Source organism: Manacus candei, unplaced genomic scaffold (assembly GCF_025592945.1).
Source record: "Manacus candei isolate 608988 ecotype Guabito, Panama unplaced genomic scaffold, ASM2559294v1 h1tg000112l, whole genome shotgun sequence".
Lineage (NCBI taxonomy): Eukaryota > Metazoa > Chordata > Aves > Passeriformes > Pipridae > Manacus > Manacus candei.
This window is the reverse complement of record NW_026138160.1, coordinates 90,699-115,606: the sequence shown is the minus strand read 5'-3', so window position 1 is coordinate 115,606 and position 24,908 is coordinate 90,699. Positions and strand designations below refer to the sequence as shown.

General features: G+C 56.1%; 2 protein-coding genes across 2 annotated transcripts; one reads left to right on the top strand and one right to left on the bottom strand.

The window, feature by feature from the left end:
- Positions 1-779: 779 nt before the first annotated feature.
- Positions 780-9,704, bottom strand: CCDC43 (coiled-coil domain containing 43). Its single transcript, XM_051769725.1, has 5 exons — positions 9,466-9,704; positions 5,950-6,037; positions 3,985-4,123; positions 3,316-3,374; positions 780-2,204 (listed from the first exon to the last, which is right to left on the bottom strand). Exons 1-5 carry the CDS (start codon positions 9,688-9,690, stop codon positions 2,017-2,019), a joined length of 699 nt encoding a protein of 232 aa, XP_051625685.1. The 5' UTR covers positions 9,691-9,704; the 3' UTR covers positions 780-2,016.
- A 268-nt stretch (positions 9,705-9,972) lies between these two features.
- DBF4B (DBF4 zinc finger B) lies at positions 9,973-22,514 on the top strand. The gene is made up of 11 exons (XM_051769706.1): positions 9,973-10,089; positions 12,695-12,886; positions 14,232-14,282; positions 14,898-14,967; positions 15,801-15,871; positions 16,582-16,618; positions 18,541-18,586; positions 19,396-19,512; positions 19,692-19,812; positions 20,486-20,595; positions 21,111-22,514. The coding sequence occupies exons 1-11, from the start codon at positions 9,973-9,975 to the stop codon at positions 22,468-22,470; spliced, it is 2,292 nt and encodes a 763-aa protein (XP_051625666.1). The 3' UTR covers positions 22,471-22,514.
- The last annotated feature ends 2,394 nt before the right edge of the window (positions 22,515-24,908 follow it).

The following is a 24,908-nucleotide window of genomic DNA, read 5'->3' as shown; positions in this document are numbered from 1 at the left end:
CCACCGTGTGTGTGACTGTGCCCTTCTTGCATCCATGCAGACCCGATGGAATGTGCACACATGTATCCTGTTCCTGGACAGAGGGGCCTCAGTGCTCCTCTCATGGGGAGGTGGACTCTGCTCCTCCTCACAACCAAAGGTCTCAAGAGGCCGTGAGAGGCTCAGCTGTGCAGTGTCCCTGCAGGTGGGCAGCTCCAGCCCTGGGCTGGTGTTTTCCTTGGAAGCCGAGGGCTGGGCAGGTCAGTGCCAGGTGGCAGAGCTCTGGGTGCCCAGCTCCAGAACGTCTGCTGGCAAGGGCAGGCAGCTGCTGCTGCCAGGGCAAGTGAGCTGCCAGCGGGAGTGAGATCGCCCGGGCCACCAACAGCGGCTGAGCCCGCGGGCGGGCAGAGCCTCGGCCCAGGGCTTGTGCTCCACGTTCCAGGGCACAGGAGAAGGTGAGAGCTGACCCACGGGGCCGGGGCTGAGTGACAACCCCTCCCTCAACAGCTGCCTGAGCCACCCAAAACACGGGGACCCAGCCAGGATCCAGCGCAGGGCACCAGGCCAGGCTGGGAGCTGAGCCCTGGGGAGAGGCACAGCTGGGACAGTGCCTGGCAAGGGCAGAAGGGGCACCACAGCCCTGGGAAACAAGGCGTGAATGGAGCAGGACCTGCAGCACGGCAGCAACGGGCGAGCCCTGTGAAATGCTGCTGCTGGGCAAGGGGCCAGCGGGGACAGAGGGCACTGCACCACGGGCACCACAGCACGAACTGCCACAGCACTGAGGCAGAGGAACCACGTCTTGGCCAACCAGATTTATTGTTCAAGTCCAAAGACAAAGCAGTTGCAGAGTCACACGCACAGCAGGGGGTGAGGAGAGGCCTGGCCCTGCAGTCAGAGCGGTGCCAAAAGCAGGTGCTGGGTCAGGCACCCTGGGAGCTCAGGAGCACAGGAGTTCAGGAGCTCAGGAGTTTACAACCATGGGAGCTCAGCAGCTGTGGAGCACAGGACACAGGGCACGTCGCAGCCAACGGGCAGCAGAGCAGGATGTGGCACAGGGCCAAGGCACAGGGCCCCGAAAGTGCTGCAGCTCCTCCTTCCCCTCCATTCACAGGATTAGTGTTTTCCTTCCCAAGGTGGGTGACACCGTTGCAAGAAAGGCTGGAACAGCAGGGACAAGCCCTTTGGGGCAGGAAAAGCATTCGGACCCTGGTTCCTGATGGGAGCTGTGCCCAGGGAGAGCAACGGGCTGGTGACTCCAGTGCATCCCCAGCTCACCCTGCTCGGTGCTCAGACAGCCTCAGAGCTTCACCCTGGCAACAGCTGTGGAAATAAGAGTCTGTGTTCTCCCCCTCAGAACATCAGGGAGCTGGGGAGCACCATTTTCCAGCTACTGGAGTCTTAAAATCCTGTAAGGAGCGTGGTTTGCTGCTGTGGAGGCCGATGCTCCGGCCCACGGGGCATTTCCCTCACCCACAGCCCATGGGTGGGGCAGTCGTGTCGCTGCAGCTCATCTCTAGTTCACACACTTCACTGCTGTGCTGCAGACCAGCACTGCCCACACTGAGCCCAGCTCTGATCCTGCTCCAGCCTGAGCAGGGCTGTAGCGTTGTTCTTGGCAGCACAAACACAGGGATTTGCAAAGACGTTTTTCAAGGCTTGTGTAAATAAATCCACATCTGCCCCGGAGCAGCGTGTCCTGACCTGAACAAACTCCTCCACCGTGCTCTGCTCTGGGGTGGTCAGAAGTAAAAATGGATCAATTGAACACCATGGACATAATCACCCTTCTTTGGTACAGACACTGGCCACGAGCACCAACGGGGACACTGACACCACTAGCACGGGGCACACGGCTCCAGGAACTGCTCAGAGTTTCTTTTCTGCTATGTAACAACCCCAAAAAAAGCCAAACAAAAAGGAAACACTTCCCAAGAACCACTCCCAGCCACGTGCCCACAATTCCTGCTGCTTTTTAAACACACACCGTATTCAGAATTATTTTTATCCCTTGAGAGTCCAGCTGGGAATCACCAGCTACCGCTTCCGCTCGCCCTTCTGTGTCCGCTTCTTCTCCTTCTCCTTCCGCTCCTGCTTGGCCAGCTTGTCCTTCTCCCTCTGCAGTTTATCCTGCTCTTTTTTCCTCTGGAACTCATCCCGCAGCAGCTCCCGCTCCAGCTTCCTGGCGTTCAGCACATCCTCCACGTTGGTGTTCCGGAACAGCGCTGGGGGAGTTAAGGGCCGACAACACTCCTTCTACCTCCCCCTTCACCTGCCAACTCCCACTTCTGCTTCCTCACCAGGCAGGTAGGGAATTGGGGAATGAGGAATGGAGAAAGGAAAAGGGACCTGTTTTCCAGATAGAAAAGCCAGGTAGAATAATCGCAGGCTCCGTGAGAAGGAAGGGTCTGGAGCAGCTAAGGGAGCTGGGGTTGGATATTGGGAAAATTCCTTCATGGAAGGGGCTGTCCAGCCCTGGCACAGCTACCCAGGGCAGTGGTGGAGTCCTCATCCCTGAAGGGATTTAAAAGCTGTCTGAATGTGGCCTTGGGGACGTGGGTCAGTGTGGCCTTGGCAGTGCTGGGGGATGGTTGGGCTGGATGGTCTCAGAGGGTTTTTCCAACTTTAATGATTCTACAATTTTTTCCTAGAAAAATGAAGGTGTCTCCAGGCTCTTAAGGCTGAATGTGTAAAAAAATGTGTCAAACCTCTACAAACCTGAGAGGAAGAAAACACGCAGGGTAGAGCCTCGAGTGGATTCACTGCAGCTGTGAGACATGTTCTAACACACACATACATACATGTGTGTACAGGCATGTATGTGCAGACAGATCCATATCTGTCCCTAACGTACCGACAAGAATAATTTATGTTTCATATTTAATTATGTGATAAAACCTGCTTCCATCTTAGACTTGCCAGCTGGGAGCTCCAGGACTGTCCCAAATCACCATCCTGAGATGGACACAGGACCCCTGGTCCTGCCCACCTGGAGCTGCGCCGTGGCCTGAGGAGCCTCATTCCTGGTGTGATTTCCCTCTCTGGACAACAGTTAACGTTAATCTGAGCTTCTGGGAGAATTGTCCTTGTTCTGTGAAGCTGCAGGGAGGTGGAAGAGGGAAGGAAGGAATAGGGGAGAGGAAGGAGAACCGTCTGACAGGGCAGTGTCACTGTCACTGCAAGGTCGGGCTACACGGAGAGGAAAACCAATCCCCAAGCTGGAAAGGTGGCCCTAAAGAAACAGGGAGATGAGCACAGGGAAGGAAGGATGGGAAGCTCCCCATGGGGGCTGCCTGCTTGCCAAACAGCCCAAGTCACCAGGAGTTCAAAGGATACATTTTTCAGATCCAATGTTTACTGCTGTCCCAGTCGGTCCATCCTGTTCGTCCCCACCGGTGAGAGAATTAAGGAAACAGGCACATGAACCTGTGCCTCTCCACAGTCACACCACTCCAAACACCTCAAATAACAACTTATCAAGGCAGGAGGGAGCAGCTGAACTCACACAGACCAGGAAGGCACAACTCCCACGCTCAGCTCCTGCTGCTCCAGGGCTGGGTACAATTCCTTCCCATTCACTCTGCTGTACAGGGAAGAGTTCCCTCTTCAGCACCACCACGAGTTACCTCCAAACCCTCTCACTCCACACACTCTGTAAAGGATTTTTTCAGGAGATTTCTCCTCAGAAAGCAAGAGATAAACTCAGCACCATCTCACAGAGGGACAGGGGGTCTCCTGCCACCTCTGGGCTGGGCAAACCTTCACAGCCACATGTTGGTGGGAGAAACATCCTCCAAGGAGCATCTGCTCCCAGCACTCCACAAACTGGGAGCTTTCATGCTTTGTCTATAGATGTTATTTTACCACAGAGAAGGAAGACTGGCAAGTTTCCCCAGCTCTCCCCACCAGACCCTGCAAAGCCAGGAAGGTGTTGCTGCTGCAGGAGGTTTAGAGCAGACATTGTCCCCCAAAGCCCCGAGTCTCAGCCGGCACAGGGAAGGATATTCCTCCTCGTCGGTCACGTTGGCGTACTGGGCCAGGAGAGCAGCCTTCCTCTGCTTCTCCTCCTGGGAGGAGACCTCCTTGGGCTTCACCACGATCCTGGCCTGCTTCTCCATCATACTGGCAATGGCCTGGACCTCATCTGGCAGGAGAGGAGTGACAGTGTCAGCCCGTGCTGCAGACACAGCCCTGAGCCCTGGGGCCATCGCTGCCTCCTCCCTCTGCAGCCCCAGCGTGTCCTGTGGGACAAACAAACCACCCAGAGGGAGAGCTCTCACCCAAAAACACCCCCTCCTCTCACAAGCTTGTCCCACAGTCAAAGCTGGCTGCTTTGGGGAATTCCAGCTGGGATCTGTGAGAGCTGGAGCTGCTGGGGAGCCGCAATGGGACTTGTCTGGGCCAGTGAGGGGGTGACACAGTGACATGACAACAGCTTCTCCCTGTGAGGGGAATTCCCTGTGCTGTGCCCAGCCACCAGCACCCACTGGTATTCCTGGAGCAGACACTGTTTTTCCTGGAGCGAGGGAAGTTTCACAGTGAAACTGGAATCACTCAAGCTCTGCCTAATGAAAATCCATTTGACTCCAAATCACATTCTCTTCCACTTCAAAGCAGCTTAATAAGTTTATTTAAGTACATATTTAAAACCCTACCAATGAGAAAATTCTGGAAACCCAAAGTGAGGGATCAGTGCTGTGCTCTCCCTCTGCTCCCAACCAGGAGAGACCAACAGCTGATTTACCTTTAACACTGAAATTCTGCTGCCCATTTCCTAAAATGACCTCCAAGTTTTGACACCAAATCATTTTTTAGTCTGTCAATCACTTATGCTCAGGATTCTGCTGTTCTGAGTAGAACACAGACTTCAGTGGTGATTTATCCTTTCATGGAACCCCAGTGAAATAATTAAACCCTCGAATTCCATGAACTCAGACACACTTTGCTGCCCTTCTGTGACAAGAAAAATCCCTGCGGGTGAGCACTGGCAGGAGCAGGAGGAGCCCAGCAGCAGCTCCAGCAATCCCAGTCACTTGTCCCCAGCAGGAATTTATTTTATTTGATGCGTGGAAAGGCAAGGTCAGGCCAAGAATTTTTGGGGAAAGCCACTGAGCTGCTGTGTGGTGGAGCTGCCGTGTCCAGGGGGTGAGGGAGAGGGGAATGCTGGGCTTGGTCACTGCCAGAGCCACTCCCGGGTGACATTGGGCACTGACAACGTGCTGTTTGCAACCAGGAGTGACAGCAAAATGCAAAGCAAACAAAAAGCAGGATTTAGCCCAAAGGGATGTTCCCTTGTCCTGGGCTCAGGTCAGGTCCCTGCTGCTGGAATGTCACTCACTGATCCCAGTGTGCTTGAACCAGCAAATCCTTCCAGCACAGGGCTCCTGCTCAGGGACCAGGGATGGACTCAGGGGACACAGGAACAGTGGGACTGTACCCACAGGTGGGGAAGGAGCAGTGATGGTTCAGCAGCAGCCTCACAGAGCTTCCTCCAACAAGCACTTATGGAAAAAAGGGAGTTTTAAGGGAAGATGTTGGAAGAGGAAACAGGGGTGTTTTCCTGGGGTCAGCAGCAGGGACAACCCAGCTGCTTTCCAGTCTGGCATAAACTGGAGCAGACAGGTATTTTATGCCATAATTGCTGCATCTCCCCCCAGAGTGCAGCTGCAGTGTCAGTGCTGAGCAAAGACAGCCCTGGGTGTGCTGGGAAAGATTCCTGAAAAAAATCCCAGAATGGTTCAGGTTGGACCTTAATGACCATGGCATTCCAACCCCCACCGGGAAAAAAAAGAAAAAATAAACAAAAAAGAGCTTTTCCCCTGCAGGGAGATGAACCCAAAGAGCAGCAGGGACTGCTGTTCCAAAGTGGAACTGCTCCTTCCCATTCTGTACCTCAGGATGGAGCAGTAACTGAGCAGTGATGGAATGAGGGGCAGGTCAGCACCCCAAGGCACCCTGAGAGCACAGTACCTTCTTTTTCCTCTTTGGCATCAACAACCTGAGAGTCAGACCACTTCTCCACGACCTCCCTGCACACATCGTTCAAGAGATCTTCTTCCTGGTGAGGGAAACGAGATTCCTCAGTCTTGGAGTCAGACAGGAGAAGTACCAGCTGCAAAGAATTTGAAGCCCCAGCAGTGAGCTCAGGACACAGCTTTTCACCCCAAATCTGCTCATTAAACACACCCACAGGACTCTGGTTACCCTGGGGTGAGACAATCACACCAGGACCGGTCCCTCTGCACACCAACAGCTCCAACACACGCGGGGTTCACGACGGGGCTGTGCTGGTGCCATGGGCACGAGGAGGCACTTGGGGATCTCTGCTCCCAAAATCTACTGCCCAGAGTCCTCTTTCTTCCTGAGCAAGGCCACAGAGAAGCGACTCAATGTCAGCTCCATGCCCACAGAAGGGAATAAATGACTCTGGATAAGTTGTGGGTCAGGGCCAGGACGGAGCTGACACCGCTGTGGTGGCACTGACAGACCATCCCGTCAGCAGCAGGGACAGTGTGGTCCCCTGGCCTGCCTGGAGCACCAGACACGACCCAGAGGTGGCAGCAGGGGCACCCACACTGTTCTTCATTACTGAGCATCCACAGATGGCTTTTCCCCTCTTCTTTCCTCTGTTATTCCAGAGGCACCAGGTGTCTTGGAGACAGCTGGACAGGGGGGAAGCTTCCAGCAGCTTCTCACAGAAATCACCCCTGTGCCCCTGCTGCCAAACCCTGGCCAGGCAAAGCCTTCCCCCTGCCCGTGCCAAAAGCTCCGAGAGGCCAAAAGCCTGATGAACTCTGCCTAGAAAAGAATTTCTTCTGCTCAGAGCAGGTGGGTTTTTAGGTCTGGGAGAACCCACCGACCCCACTCCCACCGGGAGTGACACCGGGATCCTCCCAGGAACACGCACTGGATGAGCAACAAGGATGATGTGCAGGGAAACAGGAAACACCTCAGGGGCAGTCAGGGGGACCCTCCCAGCCCTGGCACACAGCAAGGCGCAGGAGGAGAGGGAAAACCAGCATGGTTTGGCTGCCCATCCCTGGAAGTGTCCAAGGCCAGGTTGGACGGGGCTTGGAGCAACCTGGGCTGGTGGAAGGTGTCCCTGCCCATGGCAGGGGGTGGCACTGGATGAGTTTTCAGGTCTCTCCCAACCCAAACCATTCCATGACTCCATGATTCTAAGACAGGAGAGTTTTTAAGTGCCAGGAACACTCATGGCAGAAGGATCCTGTGAATGGATGGGCACCCCTGGGTGCAGGGAATACCAGCCCACAGGAATCAAGGCTGGCAGAATGATAAGGAAATTTATATTAAGCCTGGAGAGAAAGCTGGGAGAGACACATTCCCTGGGCACCTGTCTCGGTGGGCAGGAGGAAGGAAATCAGGGAAGTGATTGCCAAGATACAGGAATGGGAAGGGAAATGGAGGGAAATGAAGATTCACAATGAAACGGCAGCGACCGGCACAAACGAGGTTGGTTTGGAGTTCAGTGAATACAGAGAAAAAATAACCATGGAAAATACAAGTGAGCCAGGTTCTGTCTGGTTTGAAGAAAAGAACTGGACAGAAACAGAACCAAATTTTAAATTCCTTGATTAGAAATGGTGACATTTGAATAAACTCATGAACTAGTGCAAGGCATGGTCAGCACTGTGGAACCACAGACACGAGTCCAGATGTCACCTGAGCTTCACTTTCATAATGGTTGTGAAAAACAAACAAATGAACAAAGAAAAACAAACACATAAACAAAAAAAATCACCTGGAATTTGTGTACAGAACTAAGAGAAAAGACTTGGCAAGAAAGGCCCCAATTCACCAAATAAAAGATTGTTTCACAAGTCAATAGAGAAATAAGCACAGAATCTACAATTAAAGAAAAGGGGGGGGAAGAACACAATAAAAAGAGTAATTACAAAGTCTCAGCGTTCAACAGACTAAAATATTTTACAGGAATTGCAGAAAAATTAAACTGAGCTGGAAACTGCAAAGGAGCAAAGGAAGAGAAGGAACAGGCTGTGATGGGACAGGGAGAGGGCACAGACAGCCCTGGACTTGATGGGAACTCAGGACTGGAGAGAAAAGGGAAAACAGCACAAACCCAGAATGTCAGGAAAGGGGAATATCAGTGGCAGGGCCTCAGCTCAGCCAGGACATTCCCAGGCCTGGCAAGAGTCAGACAGGGGACTTTGGTGATGGAGTGAAGCAAGTCTGGTAGTTAAAGATAAGTTAATTAACCTTGGCTACTCCAGAACAGCACTTTCCCAAGACATCTGGCTCTGTCCCTAACACTGTTTGCTTCTCCTGCTGTTTTAGGCTCAAAGCTGCACTGCCAGTTCCATTGGCAGGAAGGAGCTCACTGCTGGTGTACAACCCTGGGGGGATGGCAAAGGCACTGAGGGTGCTCTGACCTCTAGAAAACCTGCCAGAAATGGCACAGCCAGGGAACAGCAGGAATGAGGTGACACTGTAACCTGTGATAACAAAAACCTGATCTTAATGACAAAGCCCCCTTGGGTTTTGTGCTCCCACACTGGTATTTCAGAAGGAAATCAGCAGACTGTTACCAACAGCAGCACCACTCACTAATTAACATCTCACACTCTGAAACATCCCTTTATGGAACACCCCGAGACACTGCAAAAATCATCCAGGAGACAACTGTGGAAGAGAAATCCCTTCCTGCACTCCCCTGGCTCTGTCCCAGGAATGTGCCAGGGGCAGAGACAAGCCCTGAGCTTCCCCGCGGCTGTTCCTGCCCGTCCTGGCAGACACCACGTGCTGTGGGGAACGGGAGCAGCTCCCAACACCCTCCGAGAGCCTCGCCGGGGAATTTATTCTTGAAAGTCATCTCAAACCACACCAGGGCTCTCCCAGGAGTGACCCCCGAGCCCTGCACACAAATAACGGGGATCGCTGTGTCCACCATCACCTACTCCTCAAGCAGGGGTTTTGGAAAAAGGCAATAGCTGAGAAAAAGCCCTCCCCTCCATTGACCCCTGCCAGAGCTTCCACCGGCCCCGAGCTGGCACAAACCAGCCACCCACGACCCACCCAAATCACCACAAGGGTCCCGGGGAGGGGACAGAAAGGCCCACGGAGGTGCGTCCCTCCTCGGGAAGGGGGTGATCCAGCCGGGAAGGGGATTATCTATCCCGGGAATGGGGTGATCCAGCCGGGAAGGGGATTATCCATCCCGGGAAGGGTTTATCCATCTCAGGAAGGGGCCGATCCAGCCGGGAAGGGGATTATCCATCCCGGGAAGGGTTTATCCATCTCAGGAAGGGGCTGATCCAGCCGGGAAGGGGGTTATGCACCCCAGGAAGGGGCTGATCCACCCCAGGGCTCCGCGGGAGCGGCCCCGCCTGGCCCCACCCCGTCCCCCGCCGGACCCCACGGAGCCCCGCCGGCGTCACCTCCCGGGCCGTGTGGGAGCCCCGGCGAGGCCCCCCTGCCCCGGTCCCCGCCGGTTCCCCCGTCCCTCACCAGGCAGGCGGCGAGCACGGCCCGCAGCGCCTCCAGCCGCTCCTCGTCGCTCTCCTCCTCCCGCAGCAGCCCCTCGATGTAGGCGCCGTACACGGCGCGGTCCAGCCCCAGCGCGTCCAGCCGCGCCGCGAGCCAGGCCGGGAACGGCGGCGGGGCCGGGATCGGGATCTGGTTCGGGATCTGGTTCGGGATCGGGGCCGCGGCCGCCCCGCCGGGCGCCGCCATCTTGGGCCTGCGGAGGGGTGGGGGGGTACGGCGGCCGCGGGGGGACAGAGTTGTGGCGGCGGCGGGAGCGGCGGGGCCGGGGGTCGGGGTTGGTGTCCGAGCGGGAGCGGCGGGACCGGGGGGTGATTCCGAGTGCCCCCGGTGCCCCCGGTGCCCCCGCACGGCTCCTCCTCCCCCCGGGCAGCGGTGGGGCCCCGCGCGGCCGCCGTGCGGGGCGGGGCGGGGCGGGCGGCGGAGTTTAAACGCGAACAGGCGGCGGGACCGAACCCCCCTGAGAGCGCCATGGCGGGCCCGGCCCCCGCCGCCGCCCGGCCCCTCCGGGGACAGTCCTTCTACCTCGACCTGCCCGGCGGGAGGAGCGCCCGGCACCTGGCGGAGGCCATCGAGCGGCTCGGCGGGGTGAGGGGGGACGGGCCCGGCGGGTCCCGGAGCCGAGGAGGGGGCCTGGGCGTCCCGGGTCTAGGGGTGGCCCGGGGAGGGGGAACCGGGATTGAGAGAGGGGGTCCCGGGAGCTGGGAGGGAACAGGACTGGGGGGTCCCCCGGGGAGGGGGTGGGGGGTCCCCGGGATGCGCTCACCCCGCTCCCGGGACCCCCGAGGGTCTCAGTGACTGGGGACTGAGGTGCCCCCCCCCACCCTTCTCACCCCTTTTCTTTCTCTCTGCTCTTTTTAAAAAAAAATTTCCCTTTTTCCGGTGGTTTGGTGTTGTTCCCCTCCCCGGTCCCTTGGCAGCCGGAGCCCCTCGGGGTGGGGGGAGGTCGTCCCCCATCCCTGTCCCCCCCATCCCCGTCTTTGCAGTTTGACAAAACGTCTTTCTATGATCTGGACATTAACGACATTTGAGTCCATCACACTCCTCCATCCCCGTGCCCTCCAGCCCCCCGAGGGTCCCTCGGGGGTCTCTGGGTACCACCATCCTGCTCGGGACCAGCTCCGTGCAAACCTCTCCCTCCAGCTTCTCGGTGGTTCCCGGGCTGCCTGGTCTGGCCAGCACCGTCTGGGGGGTGGTGGCCACCGTGGGAGCAACTTCCAGACAGTGGTAACCAGTTCCTTGGCCTCGGAGGTGCCTTCCAGACAGGAGTGACTTGGTCCTGGCAGCACTTTCCAGTATATGGGAGCTGGTTGCCCAGTCGTGGGGGCACCTCCCAGGTGGTGGTAACTGGTTACCTGGTGATGGAAGCATCTTCCAGTCAGTGATAACTGGTTGTCTGGACATGGGGAACACCTTTCAGGTCATGGTAACTGGTACCTGGCTATCCCTCGCTCACAACAGCCTGTGGCAGCTTAATTTTTTAGGGACGCTGCGAGACTTCCACATGGAATTCAGCGTAGGGTAAAGTAGGGAAGCACCAGCCAAGGCTCTTGTGCTTTTCTCGTGGCTTTCCCAGAAAAACCATCTGGACCCTTTTCCCTGTGAAGCTGTTGTTTGAGTGGATCCACGTGACATCCTTCATGGCCTCCAGGCTTCCTTGCCGCTGATATTCCTCATGAATTCCTTATATCCTCTCTCAAGACCCTTCGCAAAGTAGCATCGCCTCAGTCCCTGAGCTGGGGCTGAGCACGGGGGCTGTACCTGGTTGTTCATCAGGTTCAGCTCTGTGTCTTTATTACTCTTGTGCACAGTCTCGTCCTAACAGTTGTTGCTATTTGTTTTCAAGCTCTTTACTCTCTCTGAGGTGATTGTCTCATGTCACCCCAACATTTAAATCCTTTGATGTACACACGGAGGTGAAATCTTCACTTCGTTCTTGTTGCTGCTGTACCTGCTGCCAGGGTCTGCTGCACAGACACGTGGGGAAGTGCAGTGCCTTGCACTGTTTTCCCTTTTCGTGGTTGCACCACCATCCTGAACTTGGTGGTTTGTCTCTGCCCTCCCCTGGCTGTGCCATCCACACTCAGGGACACTGCTCACAGCATCTCATCTAGTTATGCGTCTTCAAGTCTGAGAACCAGCAGTCAGTTATTTATCCATGTAACTGCCCCTTGGAAATAATTTTAGCCTTTTTTTGTCCTTCTGATTCCTGTCGGACACCATCCTGGGTCACCTCGCTGTCTGAAGGGAGGCACACAGGGAGTGGAGTTCTCGTTCCTCTTGCTTCTGTGGAGATCCTGAACCCAACTCCACCACAGCCACCGTCTGTGAAGCATCTCTTTGGCAGCACTATCCCAACCCAGGTCCTGTGTGACGTTCAGAGCACGGTTAAGGGCATCTTGTGGCTTTGGACTTGCATGTGGCTCCTTGAGCTTCACCTTGGCACAGGGCTGGTGACACCCTGGAGTGGTATTTGGACGAGGATGTTGGGATTTCCTCTGTTCTGTGCTTCCAGCCTCATTGAGCTCCTGTAACACGGGTCACTGTTGCAGGGCAGCCTCCACTGTCCCTTTGGCACTTCCCATCCAGATCTTTGTCTTCCTGGAGGCCTCATACCCATGTGTTAGTGTCTACCTTCTGCTCAGCTTCTGAGAACCAAATCATTATGGCCTTATAATACCATTAGTGTCCCAACTTCTGGGTTTCCAGCTCTTCTTGGACTGGTAGCTCCTGTGTGTGTGTGTTCTGGTTCCCTCCTGCCCTGTTCTGTGTGGAGCTGCTTGTCCCAGCTGTTCACTTTCTCCTTTATTTTGCTAAAACACGTCCTGTTCTCCTGAGGACAGAGCTCCTCCACCCTGACCCACAATGTCCAGGGCCTTTTTCTCAGCTATTGCCTTTTTCCAAAACCCCTGCTTGAGGAGTAGGTGATGGTGGACAATCATGGGTGTCTGGATCTGAAGGTTCTGGTGACTCTGCTGTGCATGTCCAGGGCCTGCGCTCCCTGAGCGTGACAGTGTCTGCTCCTCCCAGGAGACAGCAGTGTGGAATGGAGGAAGGAATGCTTGTAGGCATGAGTGCTTCCAGCAGCCCCTCAGTGTGGGGGGGGTTAAACCAGAGGCAGTGGTTTTGTTTAGCAGGGCCCTTTCAGCTCACAGTTGGACACTTTCAGAGCTTCTCTGTTCTGTGTCTGCAGGTGACCGAGAGCTTCCTCAGCAAAGAAGTCACATACGTGGTGTCCAGCAACAAAGAGGCCAAACGGGACAGAGCCAGGACTGGGGATGGGAAGCAGAGCAACCCGACTTCAAGAGACACCAAAGCCACGAGCTCAGGGCCTCCTGGCTCCAGAGGGAACCCACCCAGACCTCACCAGAAGCCACCAGACACTGTAAGAGCTGTAAAGGCTTTGGCCACCTCCAAGTTCGTGCCAAGGGGTCCCAACACAACCAGTGTTGGGAGGTGAAGTCAGTCCTGCTCTGGGGTCTTTTGCCCTGCTCTGGCTGTTCTATTTGTACCCGTGTTCCTTTTATCTGCCATCATTCTCCTCTCAAATGTGCATGTCACAGCTTTGGGCTGGGATCAAGGAAATCTGCTGGAATGGCAGAGGAAATGGAGGGCTTGGCTGGCTTTCCCAGGGAAGGGCAGAGGTGTGGCTGGAAAAACCAGAGAAGTGTTGACCAGATAAAACCACTGCAGGCTGTGGATGTGTATTCACAGACACAGGGCAAGGCCTCTGTAACCTGGGAGGAGATCCACAAGGGATCTCCTCCAGCAAGGGGTTTTTCTGGATCTTGTTTACCCTGTCAGAGCTGGGCTTTCTGCTGGGCAGTGCTTGAGGCCAAATGCCAACATCCCTCTTGGAAAGTGGAATCTGCTGGAAGCTGTGACTGGGGAGAGGCTGCTGCCCCACTCCAGGCCTGGGGCATCTCTGCCAGCCTGGAGCTGGACCCCTGCAGTGGGAAACCTGAGCCTCAGGGGCTGCACCCAGTCCCTGCCCTTGCTCACAGCACTGTCCCCATGTCTTACCAAGAGCTGAACTGGTCTGAGCCCACTGGCTTGCCAGTGAGACTCTGTTCCCAGGAAGGGAAGCAAGAATGTTCCTAACCCTGGCCAGCATGCTGGAGAAAAGGAGGCTCAGGGGGCATCTTACTTGTTCAGCTCCCTGACAGAGGGTGGAGCCAGCTGGGGGTCAGTTCCTTCTCCCAGGTAATAAGTGACAGGACAAGGCTGAATGGCCCCAAGTTGTGCCAGGAGAGGTTCAGGCTGGATATTTGGGAAAATTTCTCCACTGAAAGGGTTTTCAGGCCTTGAAACAGGCTGCCCAGGGCAATGGTGGAGTCCCCATCCCTGGAGGGATTTAAAAGCTGTGTGGATGTGGCACTTGGGGACATGGGTTAGTGGTGGCCTTGGCAGTGCTGCAGGAATGGTTGGACTGGATGACCTTAGAGGGCTTTTCCAGCCTGAACAATTCCATGATGCAGCAGCAGTTTCCAAGCTAAATCACTGCTTCCTCTTGGCTCACTCTGGAGCCTTCACTGCTGGTCGATAATTCCAGGCCTTGGCTGGTGCTGTGAGTGCAGAGCCAGTGGGGCTCTGCGGGTTTGCTCCCTGCAAGTGCTCATTCCCACCAGCTGTGAGAGGAGCCTTGGCCAGGCCCTGCTCCCCAGCAGTGTGGGGGTGTCCCCAGGAATCATTCCCACTGCCATAACCTGGGCTGTGTCTCCTCTCTCCAGGCCCTGCTGAGCCGGGGGAAGGAGCTGCTGCAGAAGGCCATGAAGAACCAGGTGAGCAGCACGTGGCCAGGCTCCCCTCAGGTGGGGTGTGCTCAGAGCTCTGCTGAGCGGTGCAGAACCAGTGCCAGCCCTCCTGCAGAGCCCCTGCCCTGCTGACAGGGCACATCCTGGGGCCAGGAAAGGCACGGAGCAGTTGCTTGTGGCCTGCAGAATGTTGTGTAATCCTCCTGTCACTGCTCCTCGTGGAGCTGTGCCATCTGTCCTGGATGGGCGACATCCAACCTCTGAGGCCTGTCCCAGCAATCTGGGTGCTCAGGACAAGAGAATTATTGTTAGATGAATTTTTAGCCTAAAAAGAACTAAAGCCACGTAGCTGGGACAAAAGGTTCCCTGCAGTCCTTTCCCTGATGTCACTCCAAACCAATCTCAGTGCCCACTTAGAAGCTCATGCTGTAACAGGGATTAAAAATTTGCCCCAGGTGCTGCTGTTAATTTGGGATTGATAAAGCATGAGTTCAAACCTTTTCTGCTGTGCCCTGATTTTAATAACAGCTTTGCAGTGGTCTGTCAGTTGGGCAGCAGGAAAAAAAACCCTAAGTCTAAGCTCAATTTAGAGCTGCACATGTCCCTGCTCTGAGCTGTGCTTTGCCAACCCTCTCTGTGCAGGACACCTGCAGTGGCAGCAGCATCCTCGCCAACGCCCGCCTGTGGGGAGTCCAGATCCTGCACGTGGATGGTATCCTTAACTGGGGGTGGAACAAGGCTCCTGGAAATCAGGGATCTGTGAGACAGGTGGAGCAGGAGTGATGTCAGGAGTGTGGAACAGAAGGGAGAGGCTGCAAGCAAATATACTGGGCTGATGCTGTGCTGGCTGAGGCTGGGTCTGCCCCCCAACAGCAGTTAATTTTGTGTACAGAACATCCCCCTGTCAGCAGCAAACATGGGGTACATCCCATGTACTGAACCTGTAATATTAGAAAATGTTGATAGCTTGGTCAGTGCATCAATTTGCTCCAAAAAGACCATTTTTACTAATTAACCTGGAAGCACAGATCACGATAAGGGCAGGGTTTGGTCGGTTTTAATTAGGCAGTGCTGGTGTTTGAGGGCCTGTGCTGGAAGGCTCTCCCTGTCCCCGTGATGGATGGGGAGGGGGTGATGGGAAAGACAGATGGTGGGACTCTGGTTCTAATAATAGGTCTGGAGTAAAAGGTTCCTGAGTGTCTGGTGACAGTGACATACAGCCTGTCTGGAGCTGCTGCCCTGTCCCTGAGCTCTGCTGAGCCACAGAGCCTGGCAGGGCTGGCAGACCCGGGGCTGCTCTCTGTGCTGCAAACCCCTGCCACTGCTCTCTGCAGAGCCCCACAGCCTCCAGCTCTGCCAGAGAGCAAAGGGGGGGCTGTCCCTCAAAGTGTCTCTTGGCTTCATCTTGGGCCAGTTCCCTGGGTGGGGGATGGATTCTCTGCCAGGGCTTCAGCATTCCCGGTGCCGTGGGCACTGTGCTGAGTGAGAGGGGAACAGCTCCCTGCCCTTGCTGAGCTCTGGCTCCTTGACATCCCACCTGCACAGAAATGTTGTCCTACGCCCAGCAGCTGCTGGGAGCCATCTCAGGAGTGAGGAAACGCTGCCAGAAGACGGAGGTAACAACTTAACTCCAGCCAATTTCGTGAGCTCACGGCCCCTGGGTAGCTCTGAACAATCCTTGTAGCTCCTCCAGAGCCAATGGGCCAGTCAGGAGGGTGATCCAAGTGCTGGATCCCATCCAGCACTGGGCAGTCTAGTACTTCTGTTTGGTGAGGGAGATGACAAAATTCAAAGAATTTTTCCTTTTATAAAGTTGAGGGTAAAGTCAGATGAGAATGAGGCAGCTGTTTGATAACTATCAACATCTGTAGCACAGCTAATCCTGATTTTGGCTCACAAGGGACAAAGGGTTTGTCATCTTCCAACCTCAGATGGCAACTCGACCCCACAGAGTCACTCTCATCCCCCCAGGTGGGATTGGGAGAGAACTGGGAGAGGAAAAACTGAGAGAACTCATGGATTGAGATAGAGATGATTTAATAGGGAAAGCAACAGCCACACACGCAAGCAAAGCAAAATAAGGTGATGTGGCTGATAAACAAGGATTTTTAATGCCTTGGGGAGGTCAGGGGGAGGGTGGGATGCAAGGCCTGTGTGTTCTATTTAAACTAAGTCTGGGTAACTTGGGAGACAAAATGAGGGGAGATGTTCTGGGTGGTGATGCAGGAACTCTAGGGTGGTGGGTGAGGCTGCTGCTGCTCTGGGATGAGGAACTGCAGCTCTGCCTGTGCTGTTCCCATGCTAAATGTGTCCCTTTCTCCTCCAGGGGAAATGCTTTGCCTCTGGATCCAAAATTCACAAAGGTAGGCCTGGTAGTTGTGCTCCTGTTTGTGCTCAGATGTGGAACTGCTTGCAGAAGCCTCATTTAGAATTTGAAATCCATCTGGAGCTTCAGCAATCCCAAAATATGCCAACTCTTATGGCAGTTTGCCTTGAAGGGGTTCTGTTACTCCTTGTCAGAGTGGGAGTGGCTGCAGCCACAGCTGAGGACCTTTGATTTCGGGGCAGTGTTCTTAAAAATCCCATAAACCCTTTTCTGCCAGCTCCCAGAATCCTGAGGCACCTGAGAACCGTGTTGTTGCACACTGAATCCAGCAGCTCAGAGGAGGTTTCGAGGAATATAATGCATCCTACAGAGGAGAGCGTGTTCCTCCAGCCCACTCACTGCTGTCGGGCTGAGATGTGCTGCTGAGACACCGAGCCTGGGAGAACGCTTCCAAAGGGAGGAGGGAGGGGGGAACAACCAGGTCCTCATCTGCAATTAGCCCAGAGCCAATTGTGGGGCTGAGATTGGCACTGCTGACGTCAGCTCATCTGGGCCGTGTGGGACTCCGCGCTGGAGAGCGAACGCGCGGGAACGTCTCGGAGCAGCCTCTGACCTGGACTGTGTGTGTGACACTTGGGAGGTTATTTCCCACTTTGGGGTGGGGAGAAGGTGCTGAAAAAAGGCTGGAGAAGCTGTTGGATAAGGCAGATTGTGCTGCAGGCTCTGAGCTGTGGCACACTCTGAGCCTGGCCTGGGGACTCACAGTGACAGCAGAGCTGTTTGCTCGGGCCTGTGCACCCGCCTGAGCTGGAGCTGGGGCCTCAACACGGCCTCACCCTCAGAAGTGCTGAGCATTTGGCAGCATTTACGCAGGAAAAACTCGATCCAGCACTGAAATAGCTGCTGGGCTGACGTAGCAGCACATTTAATGCAAGTGGAGGGTGAGGCTTGAGGAGCTGCTGGTGAGGACAGGTGGGCTCAGCCTTTCTGGGGAAGGAGGGTGAAATATCTCTGGAAAAAATAGCTCTGAGTGCCAGGATCATGAGAAAACAAACCTCCTCGCCCTTCAGAGGCAGCGAGGGAGGCAGGAGAGGCTTGGTTTCAGGGTCAGGCAGACTCCCTGTGGGAACACCTTGGGGCTTATTTGTTTCTTAGCCAGATCAGTACTCAGGTTTCCAAGGTGAGTAATGTTATCACTTATGAGAGGAACATACCTGTGGGACAGGAGGGACCTGGGATCTTCTTCCCCCAGCCTGGCTCTGAAAACCTTTTCCCTCAATGCACTGCTGAGGCTCTTCTGCTCCCTTCATGTATTTTATGCCTCTGTAGGAAGCAAAGCTGCTGTTTGCCCTCCTCAGGGACGAGTGAAGGCCAGATTCTGCTCTCGAATAGTGTTCTGGTGCCAGGCTTGGCTGTGCAGCACCTTGGTTTGTCTCCAGCAGCTCTTACTGCTTTGATTTCACCATCCTGGCCTGAGCTGGTTTGAGCTCCAGGCTCTTGTGTCAGGGTGGGTGGAGGAAAAGGTGAGGGAAGGTTGGTGCAGAGCTCTGAGCCTGTGCTGCTGCTGCTGCAGTTTGTTGCTGGTGACCTCCTCCCTCGTGTGCCGTGGCCACATCAAGAAGAGGATGTGACAGTTCCTAGGGCTCGAGTCAGAAGGCTCAGGGTTGGGCCAGTGTAAGGCTGGGGAGGCATTAAGGGTGTGAGGGTTGGCTGGTCGCTTTTCCAAAGCTGGACATGTCCCATTGTTGGGCTGCTTTGGGGTTTGGTCCCCCCACTGCACACTCTGAGGGCTGTTGAAGAATCACCCAAAGAGCTGGTTTGGCTGTGCTCAGCCATCACTTGGCATTCACCTGTGTCAGAAGTTCTGATGAGCTCAGCTCTGTAGCCCAGTTCTGTTGGGAAATGAGTGACTAAATTGGGAATTGGGTCAGGAAAACTTCTAACCACATTTGTCTCTAGGAGGAAGGCTGAAGCCCCCTTTTCTGAAGGTTGAAGACCAGAGCAGGTAAATGTGACCTTTCTAAATAACATACCTTAAAACCTGGGGGGCTCCCAGGGAGGGAATCCTTCACTGGTTTCATTCCCAGTGACTGTTCTGCCCACAGGGCAGACCCTGTTCCACACTGGGAAGCTGACCCTCTCCTAGAGGGAGGCAGGTGGAGTTTGGAGAAACAATCCAGGTGGCTCATGTGTCAGGGGGAAAAAAGGTGTTAAACGAGACTTGACAACAGTTTCCTTCCTTGCTCGGGTTCCATGTGTGATCCTTGTCAGGTCACTTAATCCACTCGAGCCCTGTGCATTGAGGAAGGAGATTGAAGCACAGGAGGTCAGGGCCTGTAACTTGATTACAGCCCTCAGCACAGGGGACCTAATCCTGTGGTGTTTCTGACAAGCCTGTAACTCTAACAGTATCCACTGGGCCAATTAATTATCCGGAAGGCAACACTTGGGGTAGCTCAGAGTCAAATGTTCAGTTTTATGTGCTGCATGCACTGAAGTGTGAGGGGAGAGATGTGGTCTGGGAACCAAAACCATCCCGTGCTGCTGTAGCTGGAGATGCTGCCCTGCTGTGCCCCGGGGCAAAAGGTGGGGTTTGGCTGGGCAGGCAAACCTGCCTCCTGCCCAGAACATGCCCCATCAGGGCCATTACTGGAAATCTCGTTTAAGAAAGGGCAGTTCTGGCACAGCCAGAGGAGAGCAATGGGCAGTGTCTCTTCATAAATGGGACAGCACCTTGAGCCCCTCTGTGGGGGGGACAGCTCTGTGACCAGGCTGTCCCTGCCAGGAGACTGATGTCCTCATCTGCTGCTTTAGGCAATTCCGGCCCTTCCATCACCAGTTCCAAAGCTTTCCCGACCTGAACTTCCTGGCTCCCAAAAGCTCCAGCCCATTTGAGCCTCTGAAAAGCCTCTCGAATTCCTGCCAAGCCAGGTAAGATGTAGCTCCTTCTGCACAAGTTTTTAACCCAACTCCTTCTCACTGATGGTTCCTGGGATCTGGGAACCTGCTGCCTTCTGGATGTGGGCACAGGGAGCCCTGTGCTGGGTTCAGAGGCAGCACAGTCCCTGCTGGTGCTGCCAGGGCAGGGTGACCTTTGCTGTCCCTCCCAGGGGGGCAGGAGGCTGTGCCCTGCGCAGTGACGGAGGGAAGAGCCCCCGCTCCACCCCAGTGCCCAGGAAACGGAGGGGATTCTGTGAGTGCTGCCAGGAGACCTTCGAAGAGCTGCACAAGGTAAAGGTTCCCCTGGCATCCAATTCCTTGCCAGAGTTATGGGGGTCACTCAGTGGCTTTTGTCAATCATGTCATGCCCGTTAGCACCATGAACTCCTTCAGAAGGAACCGTTGTATCGAGATTGTATCCCTTGTGGTATCCAGTAGGATCTGCCTTGTAGATGGGAACATGGTATATCTCTGCTCTGACCTGGTCTGGGCACACTGTTTTTGAAGATTGGAGCATGACATGCTCATCTTTTGGGCTGGGAGAGCCTCAAGAATCATCCTGTTCCCTGATCATAAGGTGAGGAGCCTGTTCCATGGCAGTCATGGGGCACAGGCAGATTTAAAAGTTGGGAAAAGGGTTTTTTATCTCCTGGAAGGTGCCAAATAACGTGGCTTTCAGAGCCCAGCCTTCATTGACAGACAGTCTTGTTGGAGTCTGTCTTCCCTGCTGCTGGGGAGGCTGTGGCTGCTGTTGGGTGTGGACACAGCCTCCTCCTCCAGGGGTGTCTGGGAATGGGACCCCCGCACAGCCAGGGGGGACTGTGGCCAAGGGGTCCAAACCTGCTCCCAAACAATGGCTCTAGTTTGCCCTTTAGTCTGTCAGGCTGTGGGAAGTGCCTGTTACTGCAAGTTCCCCTCCTGGGAAAGTTTTAAATGTTGCTAAAGGGCCTCTGCCCCCCTCCAGCACCTCCAGAGCCCCCAGCACCAGCGCTTTGCCCGGGATGACTCCCAGTACATCCCCGTGGATCGTGTCATCTCACAGATCACCAACAGCTTCCTGCAGTGCTCAGACAGGTAAGTCTGGGGGTCTGGTAACTCCTGGAGCCCAAAACAGCAGGATGCTGCATGGCACACTCATGGGAATGGGGTCCCTGTGCCAGGGAATTGGGCAGCCGGAGCAGAGGCTGCAGCAGGACCAACCTGGACCTGCCAGGTGAAGCTTAGACAAGCCATGGGAGCTGTTCTTGCATTTCCATGGGTTTTCTGCTTCAGGGAACTCCCCATGAACTTCTAGTGCCTCCTAAACTACAAAAGGGCAGCTGAGCCCACCCCTTCTGTCCCCATGTCTGACACCCCATGGCTCTGTAGCAGCCCTGTGCCCAAGCCCTGGGCTGTGGGGAGGCTGAGATCCCTTGTGCTGCCCATCTCCCCTGCCAGCAGCAGTGTTACTGCTGAGCCTCACCAGGCTGAAATTCCTCCCCTGCTCCTGAGCAAGGGCTGCAAACACCCTGTGCTGCAGGAGAGGCCTCGTCTCGCTGGGGGAGGGTGTTGCTGGGCCTGGATGAGCATTAACTGATGGTTCTTCTCAGGGTGCCACAGTCCTGCCTGGCAGATGAACATTTAGTGCCTCAAGCACATGGTACTGGAGGAGTGGAGATGCTGACAGAGCTGGGAAAGGAAAGGGAGCAGCCTGAGCAGGGTGCTGTGGAACTGGTAATGGATATGGAGCAGGATCACGACCTGAAGATCAAGGGATGTTCCACCTGCCTGCCTGGGGACAGGGTCAGAGATACCAGAGAAGGAGGGGGGCTGTCAGAACACACCTCTGTGGGGCTGCCCAGGGGAGCAGAGCTCAGGGGAGGGGTCTGTGCTGCCCCTGGCACCACGGAGGGGGCCGGGCTGGGGGGTGCAGGGCTGGACTCGGCCCCTACCCCGGGCTGGGGATCCTGTGCAGGAGCTGCTTCTATCACACAGGCAGTTGCTCCTACATCTGAACCTCGTGGCCAGCAATTGCCTGGGTCTGTGAGCCACCCCCCAGAGGCACTGCCTGTCCCCAGGAAGCGCCTGCTGTCCCCTAGCCAGAGCTGCCAGGTGGGGAAGAGGCCCAGGCTGGAGTGGGGGGAGCAGGAGGACCCAGTGCGTGGTGGGCTGGGGGCACAGGGTGCAGGGCAGATGTCTGAGCCAGGACTGCCCGGTGTGACAGAGGCTGGCAGGCTGTCCCTGCACACACAGCTCTGCAGCAGACCTCGTGGCTCCCTGGCTTTGGATCCGTGCCTGGGCGGGTGCCCTGGGGCCCCGGGATCCCTGGGAGCTGTGGATCCTGCAGGAGCTGCTCCAGCCAGCACCGTCAGCGAGCGTGGCTGGAGCGGGGCGAGTGTGAGAGCCCAAGGGCAGCAGCTCCAAGGGGACGGTGCCACCCCCGGGAATGGGAGCAGCCTGGATCCGGAGAGCACAGGGAGCAGCGGGAGCAGCTGCCCCGCTGGCCGCCCGCCCTCTCCCACACCGCCCGGGGCTGGGGCCAGATGTTTCTGCTCAGTCTGTGTCAGGGCGGCAGAAAAAGCAGCCCCCGAAGCTCCTGAGCTCCCCGGGCACAGCACAGAGCGGGCACCGTGCCCTGGGCTCCTTCCCCCTCCCGCCCAGAGCACACAGAGCACACGAGCTGCTCCTGGCGCCGGCAGGAGCTCCTCCGACTCAGAGTGGGATGTGCAGCTGCTCCCCCTGCCAGCGGGTGTCCAGGGCAGCAGGATCCCAGCTGTGGACAGGGCTGTGCTCCAGAGGACACGCGGCAGGGACAGCGGGTACGAGTCCCGGCTGTGCTCGGTGCTCCGGCGGGACCTGGAGCCGGGCTGGGCGGGCCAGGAGAGCGGGAACTGCCGGACCTGCTGCACGGACACCAGAGGAGCCCCTTTCCCTGTATTTGAGACGTTTTGTGGCAGCTGGACGAGCTAAAACCACCTCCTGGCTGCTCTCTGGACCAAAGTGGGAGATGAGAAGGGGCTGGAAAGGGATTTGGCCAAGCCAGCCTCCATGTCAGGACCAGGAAGCACATCCAAGAGCTGGAGTGAGGACCATCAGCATGAAGTTGGCACCACCAGCAGCTTGGACACTTCCTTCTCCTGTTGGGAACTGGTGGGGATGCAGTGTCTTCACTGTCCCTTGATGTGTTCTGGGCTGGGATCTTCCCTCCTCTCTGCTAGCCATGTTTAGAGCCAGCAGCTTTCTCTAGCTCCTCATGGAGCTGCTGACACAGTGGTCCCTCTGGAAGTCTCTCTTCAGCAGGAATATGTTCTTGGCCCTTCCAGAGTGAAAGCAGGTGCCAAGACTTGGGAGGGGAGGGTCATGGGGGTGAGATTTTTGCTCCTCACATGGTTTGGGGGGGTTGTCTTTGAGAATTTACAGATGTTTTTCACGTGGTTTTAACATGGTTTGTTTGGTGGTTTTTAGCAAACTTTTAAACTTTGTAATAAAGTGGAAGGTGAGATCCTGCTCTGCCATACACTGGAATGTGTCTGGTGGCCAAAGCACAGCCAAATTCTGTGAAACTTCCAGCAGCAGAGGTGGGGTGGAGAGAGGCCTTGCTGGAGGGGGTCTGTGGGTGCTGGGCAGTGGTGTTTCCAGCCACAGAACATCACCCCATGTGTGGTTTGCCAGAGGAATGTGGTCAACAAGCTCTGGAAAGCTGTTGTAGCCAGTGCAGGAGTGGCCCCCAGTAAGGAAGGATGTGGAGTAACTGGAGAGCAGTTGGAAAGAGCCTGTTGACCTCTCCTTGGCATGGGCCCAAGGGGAGGAGGTTCTGGGGTGTCTAAAAGCAGCCTTTTAGACAGCCCTTCTTGAAGGGCAGTTCCAAACTGGAGGGACCCAACCCTCCTGTGGTGCCAGGTGTGTCCCAAGGTGGGGCTTCCATGTGCAGATTGGGAAAAGGAGCTGTTCAGTGCCCAGCAGGGTGGGACAGCCCCAGGCCAGGCACCCAGAGGAGCTGAGGTCTGTCTGTCCTTGGAGATGTTCAGTCCTTGAGTGAAGGACAACCATCCCTCCTTCACTCAAGGCTCAAAGGAAGTCCTGAGCAGCAGGATCAGGTAGCCCTGCTGGGAGCAGATTTGGGAGACAGGAGGCTTCAGAGGTTCCTCCTGAGAGAAATCCTTCAGTACAACAGCCAAACTCCAGTTCTTTACCTGCTGGAACCCCTGCAGGTAACAAAGGGCTGATCAAAGCTGCTGTGAGAGCTGAACCCTGCCCAGCACAGGCCTCTGCTGTGGAGATGTCCCTGTGCCACTGACTGTCCAGCAGGAAGGTAATTCCTGGGAGAGAGGTCAAGAGGGGCTTGGACCACCAACCAGCCACCACCCTGGTGTGCTCAGCCTCCTTAGGGAGTGACCACTCTGTGCCCCTCTGGCAGCCAAGAGGGTGTCCTGGGTGACTGGGAATGACCCCTCCAGGCCCTCTGGGGCTCAGAGCTCCAGGTGGGAGCTCCTGTGGATACTGAGATAATTCATGGCAGTGTTCCTTGATGGAGGAGGCCATGAGCTGCCCTGGGAGATCAGCAGGGGGGTGACTGTCCTTCACCAAGCCTGGCCCTGATTGCTGCTTGTCCCCTCCTCACCTGACCAGTGACTTATGTGGGGGTCCCTGGGCTTGGGGACCCTGGAGGCCTTGGGTCAGATGTGCTGGCTGGAGATACCAAATCCTGGAATGGTTTGGGTTGGAAGGAACCTTAAAGTCCATCCAGCTTCAACCCCCTGCCACGGGCAGGGACACCTTCCACTAGCCCAGGTTGCTCATTGTCACCTGGTGTAGACCCCCTCTGGCCAAGCACCCCTTTGTCCCTGTGGTGCTGAGGAGGGCACCAGGAAAGGTTGTGCCCCCTTGGGCTGGCACCGCCACAGACCTCCTGAGGTGCTGAGCAGGTGCTGGATCAGCTCCACTGCAGGTTCCTTCTCCCATTGGGCAGAGGAAGAGGAAGGTCCAAGGGCAGGTCTCAGCTTGGAAGCTCTGCCTGCCCTGTGCTGTCAGGGGGGGAGGGGTGGGGCTGATCCAGTCTCATCTGCCCCCGAGGTGCTGCTCGGGCACTGGGGGTCACTGGTGCTGGGGGGGTGTGCCAGACACAGACTGGGGATGCTGGGGGGGCTTTGAGCCCCCCCAGTCTGAGTATGACCCTTAGAGCTCCTCTCTGCTCAAACCAGGCTGAGCTGAACCTACCCCCTCCAGCCTGGGCTGCTGTGGGGTTTGCTTGTTAAAGCTCTGCCCGTGCTGATGGGAACGGGCTGAGCTGCAGAGCTCAGGAGGGACAGGACGGGGCCAGGACTTGTCCCCCTCCCCACTCCCTGCCCCATCCTTCCTTCCCTCACACCCCGACCTCCTTCTGCCCCCCCTCCCCACTTCTGCCCAAA

Coding starts and splice junctions, on each gene's coding strand:
- CCDC43 (XM_051769725.1), bottom strand. CDS start 9,690: ATGGCGGCGCCCGGCGGGGCGGCCGCGGCCCCGATCCCGAACCAGATC. Junction 6,038..9,465: donor CCGTGCTCGCCGCCTGCCTG/GTGAGGGACGGG, acceptor TTCCCTCACCAG/GAAGAAGATCTCTTGAACGA. Junction 2,205..3,315: donor AAACATTGGATCTGAAAAAT/GTATCCTTTGAA, acceptor TAACTCCCCCAG/CGCTGTTCCGGAACACCAAC.
- DBF4B (XM_051769706.1), top strand. CDS start 9,973: ATGGCGGGCCCGGCCCCCGCCGCCGCCCGGCCCCTCCGGGGACAGTCC. Junction 16,619..18,540: donor TGGATCCAAAATTCACAAAG/GTAGGCCTGGTA, acceptor ATTTGTCTCTAG/GAGGAAGGCTGAAGCCCCCT. Junction 19,513..19,691: donor TCGAATTCCTGCCAAGCCAG/GTAAGATGTAGC, acceptor TGTCCCTCCCAG/GGGGGCAGGAGGCTGTGCCC.